Source organism: Spea bombifrons, chromosome 11 (assembly GCF_027358695.1).
Source record: "Spea bombifrons isolate aSpeBom1 chromosome 11, aSpeBom1.2.pri, whole genome shotgun sequence".
NCBI lineage: Eukaryota > Metazoa > Chordata > Amphibia > Anura > Pelobatidae > Spea > Spea bombifrons.
The window spans coordinates 2,490,980-2,499,620 of record NC_071097.1 but is presented as its reverse complement, the minus strand read 5'-3'; the positions used below and the strand labels follow the sequence as shown (position 1 = coordinate 2,499,620).

At 40.6% G+C, this 8,641-nt stretch overlaps 1 protein-coding gene across 2 annotated transcripts in view; it reads right to left on the bottom strand.

Moving 5' to 3' along the window:
- Positions 1-229: 229 nt before the first annotated feature.
- NRG3 (neuregulin 3) overlaps positions 230-8,641 on the bottom strand; it is a 181,362-nt gene continuing 172,950 nt past the window's right edge. For both annotated transcript variants that reach the window (XM_053450951.1, XM_053450952.1), the window contains 2 exons: positions 5,408-5,578; positions 230-1,109 (listed from right to left, as the gene is read on the bottom strand). In XM_053450951.1, coding sequence (XP_053306926.1) covers positions 605-1,109; positions 5,408-5,578 — 676 coding nt within the window. In that variant the 3' untranslated portion in view covers positions 230-604. The remainder of the gene's footprint in view (positions 1,110-5,407; positions 5,579-8,641) is intronic.

Genomic DNA, 8,641 nt, shown 5'->3' with positions numbered 1-8,641 from the left:
GCCGTTAGTAGAACGCAGAGAAAGAACACAGGAAAACGGAAAACACGCATCATAATTGTAATTGTTTCATTGGGATAAGTTGTGGCATCTTTACTTTCATTGTCAATAAAATCATATAACAAAAATACAATTATGGGGTTGTTGGTTTGTTTTTTTTCGAACGGTGATGCTTTTGGCCCTTTTTTCGTGAAAAGATTATGTATCCCGGCGGCTGTTTCGTCGCGTTTACTGCTGTAGGAATTTTTAGATCATTTTAATTCAATGGATTTAAAAGCCCTTCAGCAGTCCAACGAGTTGGGTCAACAAAGAATATATATTTTTCACACATCGATGCATTCAACGTACGCCGTGTCCCGTCAGACCTTTTCTTTCCCTTAAAAAAATATTTTGTTTAGAAAACACTATGATATGAGGGCGATAGACTATTTGGTTTTTTTTTTTTTTCTATGTAGATGCTCTTAAGTTATGCATATATATAAATTTGTTTGCTCATATCTCTCTTTTTTTTCCAGTTTTTTTTTTTTTTGTTTGTTTTTTTTTTGTTGTTGTTAGGCATCGGAGTAGGGTCCCGGGGTGGGTGGGGGTGGGGGGTTTAGTTGTCCAATCACACGTGAAGTGCCGAGTCCCTTTGCAATTCACTCCTTAAGACAAATTGTGTCTGTTCGCTTTTTGCTTTCGGGCTCATCGACAGGAAGGCCGTATTCTCGCTCGCCGTGTCGTCCGCTTCCACCACCGTCTGGCCCATGTCTTCCGACCTTCTCCTTGCGTCGGTTAATATTCTTATCTGCTCCTGCACAGTTTCGAGCAAAATTTGAACCTCTTGTTGCTCGGCTATAAGACAATTGCTAGGTGGGACATTCACCTTGACGAGTTCATTGAAATAAGAGTTCTTGCACCGTTTGTTGCCCGGCGTTTCGGAAACGTTCGGAATCTGTAGACAGGCATCGTCTAGTCCCATTGATGGTATGATGGGGATGGAGTTGGCTCTGGATGACGTGTATCCAACCGAGTCCTTTTCATCCGTGTTGTTAAAATAAGAGTGGGCTTCTCTTAAATGCAGTTGCATATTTATTGGGTTATGCTGCGGGTGACTCAAATCACTTGGACACCTGAAAAAGAACGCAAACAAAATTCAGTGGTCTCCTCAAGAAACTCAACGTTTTAAGTCAGATGAACTCCTTTAACCCCTAAATGACAAAGCCCGTACATGTACGGGCTCAAAATGCATTGTTTTCAATGGGTTTAGGGACCACCCATTGTCCTTAAGGGGGTATTGAGGGACATCAGGAACTATTCGTAACTTCCGAGAAGACTTAGTAGAACATTAACCTAGATCTCACCTAAATTCTCCACAAACTCTCTAAATCAGCAATTTTTAAGAGATTTTGAGATAGAAATGTCTTGGATGTTTCCATTGAGAAGGGGCGGAAAAACCTTTTTAGCATGCGCATCGAGTTAAGATTACGTTTCGTTCGTGATACACTACTGGGGGAAAGAAGAAAAATCAAAAATAGAATTCTATCTACTCTTGAACTCTTGAACTATGGACTATGCAAACGTATGGTTGCCTAAGTAATAAACTTTTAAAAAAACTTTATTAACACAGCAACATAACATAATATGAACAATTACGAGAAACTTTTCTAGAAACCAAGCTGTTCTTCTTTCAGAATTGGAAGTGTGATAAGTTCGGCATGTGATCCGTTAAACTGGTTGGGTTCGCGAGCCTACGATGCATCTCAACGTAGGTTCAAGTGAGAACTGAGGTTTATCCTCCTTAGAGGTCTACGGAGGGAACCAGCTTTCATTGTGATAAGATGAACTTAATGTTAAAATTGAGGTTTCTTAAGTAAAAATGGACAATATCCCCATAAAATACTGATTAAACATTAGAATATGTGCTTTAAGGATCTGAATATCAAGTAGTTGCTGTCTCGGCCTAAGATATTTGTATAGATATATATTGTATTAGGTGACACAGAAAGGTCTACTTATTAATTTCCACACCCCCAGTTATAAGTCACAAATATAATAAAATCCTACTTCCTTTGGGCGATCGGGAAATTGCTTATTAAAAATAAAGCTTTGTAATGAAGATGCAGAATTCCGATTTTTCTTTCTCACCCCCAGGCAACCAATGAATTAGTCATAATTAATTCCATGTAATTATAAACATGGATAAATAATATCCACCTCGATGAATAAAGAAGGGGATTTATTTTTGTGGTAATTACTTGTGGAAATATAGGGTCGTTATTAGAATAAGCCTTCTAAATGTTGAACAATCATGGCAAAGACCAATGGACCTTTTCTCCTGGTGGTTCCTTCTTCTTATTGTTCTTTTTTTTTTCAATATGACCCATAGTACCAGCTGGAGGGGGCCAGTAGTTCTCCAATGTTAGTCAATGACATAGACAATACGTCAATGAGAAGAGCGTATTGAACCCAGACTGCCCTATGTACAAGCTGGAGCTCAACGCCTATCTCGTGCTCCTCCAGTATCTGGCAAGGGAGTCCAGCTCAAAAAATTGGATCTGGGGGTCTAGCTCAGCTCAACCTTTCTTGCTTCAGACTCTGGCCTGCTCACCCATCTCTAAGAAGCAATATCTAAAATACCCTTCCACATATGTGTTAGTCTTTAAATGGAGTGCTTTACCACATCATCGGATGAGTGCCCAGGCAAGGTACATGTGAGTTGGCCAATGCTGGCCCATAGTGTAGAATTTGGGAGTCATGCCTTTCGTGAGATTTAACATATTGTATGCAGTCTTGACAGAGTTGATTGCCTTGGGTGTGACTTAATAATGTGCAGGTTTAGGTTCACTGCTTAGTCACTGATGTCCCATGCAGGTCCCAGACCTGACCTACCATTAGAGCGGGTAAGTAAAGGGCGCTATCGGCCAGCAGTGCACCACAATTTGCCCGGCGTGCTGGACGGCTAGTCAGGGACTGGTTGATGTTCTTCAAATCCAACCCTTGACAGGGTGCCATGTTGGTCCCAGACTGGCCATCTGGCACCCAGAGCAAATGCCGGCAGCCGACCCGGATTGTCCCTGCCGGAGACTGACCCTGATAGAAATTGTCACGCATGAATGGCGTCAATGAACATACAGTCCCTTCAGAAACTGATGGTTCCCTTACTCCAAGATCAAACGAGATAAATGAAGGTGAAGATCAAAAGAGTCCAGTAGACACCTCTTGGCCGGATTGTTGGGTTATATGATGCACGCAATCAATAATCGGAAGAAATACACATAGTAAAGTCTTATTGCTCTCTTTAGAACTCAATTCCATAGCACGCGATGGGAACAGCTGCTACAGAAATAACATTTAATCAAAATGCCTCCCACTCAATCAAATCTAAACTCTGACCTTCTCTTTTTTTTTTTGAAGGCACTTTCTAATACGACGTGACCGGCATGGAAAGCGTCGTTGGTTGAAAGCTGTCATTAGATATCGGACATTTTCCGCTGCTTAATTAGCATTGTATTAAGTGTTAAACTGTTATTAAGTCTACGCTCTTAACCCCCTATGTCAGATTCCTCCGACGGATAACGAAGCCTGACAGTTCTGCAATGAAAAAACCCGCTTGTCAGGTGTGATGAGAGCCTAGAATGATGGAGCAAAATGCCAAGGTGGACTCATCAGAGACATAACGAGAGACCGTTTCCCACAAAAACACTAAGCTCCCCATGGACATACCCAAAAACTTTGGGGGGGGGTGGCGGGTCACACAGTTGGGCGATGATGTCATATGCGACATGCTAGAGCGTTTTCTAAAGCCTACCAAGTACCAAGTATTAGGACAAAATAAGGCTTGAGTCTTAACAGCTGGAAAAATGGGGAGACTAGACGGGAGGGGCAAATGGGTCTGATTTACCGGCAGATTCTATTTCATGGCTGCCCCCGCCCCCTTAATTTTGTACCCTTCGCAGGCTATTAACGCTAATTGTTTATGGCATTTCTCTTTTTGAAAACTGGCGTCCTCGCCGGCTCCTGCCGGGGATACAGCTAACGCTTGTAAATTCATGTTTTAACAGACCCGTTGCCATGGAGATGACTGGGATATTACCGGGATTGTGTTCGTTTTTTATTTTTTTTTTCTTCTGTAGGATCGTGTCTCTAGAAACCCAGAATCTGACGGCAGATCGGCCCCCATTCGGCCCTCGTCTAGTCTTACTCCTGCTGTAAAGACTCAGATCTTAATCAGTCGTTGGTCTCGTCTTAGATTCAGGAGCCGTATGTCTATCCCATGCATATTTAATACCCTCGCTGTATTACCACCTCTTCTGGGAGGCTGTTCCACTTATGCAAAACAGGCAGACTAGAGCGGCGAGGAAAGCCAAAGGTAGTATCAATCGGTAGGAAGATTACTTTGGTTGCCATGGTGATAAGACCACAAATTTTCTTTTATGATTTCTGCCACGAAATTTTCTTGATTGTGGCCGTCACCATGCTATAAGAGGGGCACTGGGATTGAGCCCCTAATGAGGGACTGGCCAAACTATGCAGGGACACATGGGAGGTATGTAAATAATTCCGCCTGGCAGAAAGTATTTAGTTAGACAAAGTATATTCTAGGTACTTAAACAGTCTTTTAGGCTAATTAACCCCTTAATGACAAAGCCCGTACATGTACGGGCTCAAAATGCTTTGTTTTCAGTGGTTTTAGGGACCGCCCATTGTCCTTAAGGGGTTAAAACATTCTGTTTGCCTAAACTCCGGCGCCCTTCGAGACAGAACCGCTTGAATGAGGTTATTAACATCGCTCTTTGCGGGTAACGCAATTAGATTGGCTAATTGTCTCAGTTTGATTAGAAACAAAATCCATTTCTTCTCAGGTTAAATCTTTTTTTTTTTTTTAATTATTATTATTATTTAACGGAATTGTCTCCCAGGAAGTGAACACAAAATGAGTGTTAAAGGGGTTAATTCTCCGAAACAGGGGCGGGTTTTTAACCGAATCCGCTGTGTATTCCCTGGCAAATTTCTCTGTCGACCTGTTTTTTTATTTTTTTTTATTTTAACAAATATCGTTACATTTGCTAATTCCGAAAAAAGGAAAAATATTGGGACGAATTTCATCCGAACCGAAGACAGAGACGGATGAATTTCGTTGAATACGAAGAATTCCCCCCCCCAAAAAAAAAAAACTGTCTGCCGGCGCCCAAATCTACTGTGTGTTATTACTCAAATTCTAAAAATTATAAGTAGGCCGGGGTCAATACGAAATTAAAAGCCAGGTCTTCGGCCGACATCAAAGTTTAAAATTATTCTTTGATTTTAACATTTCCCGCTCTGGAAGAAAGTTGCGTCTCATGGTGATAAAGATGATACGTTTTTTGTTTTTTTTTTAATCTTGAGATTGATATTGCATTTTCACACTTCAGAGGCTTTCATCACCTACCCTTCACAAGGTATCATGTCCTGATCGGTGAGTCCCGGTTCTTCCAGCTGCTGATACGCCGGTCCTGCGATTCCGCTAAGGCGGCCTCGGGGCAGAGGGGGAGTCCTCCGAAAGGCATTTCTGTGCAACATCCTACTCCTTTGGCTGGGACTGCAGCATGATGAGAGATTTCTGAAACACAGAAGATACTTCAGCACATGGGTCTTCACAAGAGGGTTGCTACTGTTTCTTGCATTACCTTCCCAAATATGTTCTACTTCTGCACTATTTATACCTGTAGGTATTCGAGGAACATCAATGTCCAATGAAGTAGGCCGTAAGTGCTCAAAATGGCGGCCAGTGAGGCAAACCTTGGGGTCTAGTTAGGAGACACCAAGGTTTCTCTAAAGTAATGTGTAGGGCTGAATTGTAGGTATCTAAAAGCTGTTCAACTTTACTATGATTTTGAAGGTCAAATATGACTTGGATTATTCAACCTTTTTGGAATGATTTCCAATGTAACGCTACTTTCTATTCGGTCAATTTAGACCTTCCAGAAAGAGGAACTCAGAGACGGTGGTCCTTTGTCAAGCAGAGTGAACTTGGTGACATGAACATACTTGAGACTCTTCAAATACTAATCTAGTGACGTGCTAATGGTGGCAATCAAATGAGTCTAATAATGGTCCTTATAGAAACCTTGACTTGCCAGGAGTCACCTGTATTCAAACAGGGATTCCAGCTGTGGTATAGCTTGGAGAGAAGTGCCAATCGTTCAGATATCATTAAATCAGAGGAGAATATGAAGGAGCCGGGTCAAGACTGTATGACCCTGAGAATCTACCTACGACCCCAAGAATGGGATAAAAATCCAGAGAATCTGCACATTCACCCTAAGGTTGTGGTAAAACCAAGAGAATCTGCTCATTTAACCTGCAAATCATGGCTGGGAGGGTATTCCTGTTTCCATGCACCATTGACCACCATTGGTGGACAAACCCCAAAGTTCTTTGGTTTCTTCTGTAGCGTTACAGTCAATGGCAACTTGCCTCGTTCATTCTGCCAGATGAAGCAACCCTCTTTTTTAACACGTTAATCCATAAGAACATATCCTTACTTAAATTTATAACTGTGAAGCAACGTACACCATATTAGAAGACATATCGACTAAACTGAATCAATCCTTTTGTGGTGAGACCCAGAAAGACTTGTGTAATAATTCATTGAAAGCAACAGTTATGTCTGATTGTGGTTCTGAGTTATGTTACCGAAGTCTGTTGTGGACTCATTTTGATGAAAATAAAGGTTATAAAACGAACATCATAGATTTTCCATTTGTCATAGAAAATGTGGATGTTTTATGACTTTGGAGTCGTAACTTGCTTCTTGGCGGTGGGACATCAAAAATATATATCATTACATTTCCAAAGTTGGCGGACATTCTTTATATATCGGAACAAGGTCTGTGTGATGTGGATATAAATTATTTTTCCTTGAATTAAAAGAAAAAAAAAAAATCTATGTCTTCCTGGCTTCACTGTAGACATCTAAAAATATCTGTATTTAAACACATTCAACACAAGAATGTATTATTATTATTAAATATTATAAATAATAATAATTAAATAATAAAATAATTGCCACTCGGTTACAAAGCAGAATAGACATTGTAAAAAAAAATAATTAAATAAAACATAATAAGGACCATTGAGCCCAGCTAGTCTGCCCAAGTAAAACCACATTTAAGAAGATCTCTAAATTCTTGGTGCTATTTTTGACCTCAAATCTCAGCTTAAAACCAAGACCAGAAATTATAACGGCAATATCCTGAGACAAATATCCATAAGATGTTCCAGAAGCATTATGATCGACATGATTTCATCTTAATTCTGCCCCTTTTGTGTATTTTCTCCAGTTCCAATGTGTATACTGAGGAACAAAATGGGGTGGTCAGTAGGACCAGTCCTACACCAAATGGAGCCACAGCCAATAATACTCTTTGCCACCCCTCCATTTTTCCTATTCAGACATCCTGAACTTTTAAAAAGAAGGGACATCTGGGACAAAATGATGGGCACAGAGATTTTGGTTCCATCTACCACCAGTAAAGTAGACCCATGGGTTGCAGCCACTTAAGACCCTAGAAAGAAGATGCCCCACTGATTCAGGTGCTCCAGGCACCTCCTGGGGGTGTCTAGTGCTAAGACCAAGCCTGGTGTTGAGTTGATGGAATGACGAGAGGCATGAATGCCAGACTACTTAACCTGAGGAATAAGTAATGTCATGGAGGCCAAGTTCTCACCCACCTTCAAAAATGTTACTTTTTCTCTTGGTGGCCATAAATCTATTTTTTTTGCTGAGTTTCCACCACGTATTATCTAAAGAGAGTTGAAAATGGTCACTCCGCTCCATTGTTACAGTTGTAAACAAGGACCTGGTCATTTTCTAACCCTTACAGGGTCTACATATGGTCCTCAACCCCAGTTCTCCTCGACATTGTCATCTCAGGTGAACAAGTTCTTGCCCACCTTCTCTTTCCCTTTGTTGAAAACTTCCATTGTTATGTCTAATCATCTACTGCAAAGCACTACAAGGCTTTTGTAGTGCTTTATGACGATCGGCTTGCTTAGAAAGTATCGTCATGGTATGATGCGGGCTCCATGGCGGTAACGCAGAAACCATTAGAAAGATTATTCATGTATTCTCATAGGAACAAAAACATTGCAAAGGTATTACTCATAAAAAAATAATAATAACTCCCAATGATGTCTAGAAAAAAATACATGTAGGAGGCAAATATTATAAAAAAAACATAAAATGCAAAAAAAAATTATAAAAGACATGCTACACACTAGCCGAATGTTACTTGTTGATCTACCATATAGTGACACCTATCATAGTGTGATATGCGAATTATCCTAGATAGCACACGTATTACGTGCTTTCCGGAGGAGGCATGCTTTCAAAGAACCCAAGGAACCGTACGCTAGGTTTAATCAGTGTAATTAAAACGTCGTACTTGGTGAAGTCAAAGTGTCTCCGATTGTCTAGAAAAGTGAATGTAAAATGTCCATTCTTACCCGCCGTGTCCCTAATTCCTGCCCAAGTTTCTACACAATGAGAATAATAGAGGCAATTTATCCCTCTCCTTGGGGAACAAAGCAATGTATAAAGACTATTATACAGTGTGATGGCCTCACACAATGCTTTGGAGAATTCTCGTGTGCATTTCCAGTAAAAAAAAAAAAAAAATAT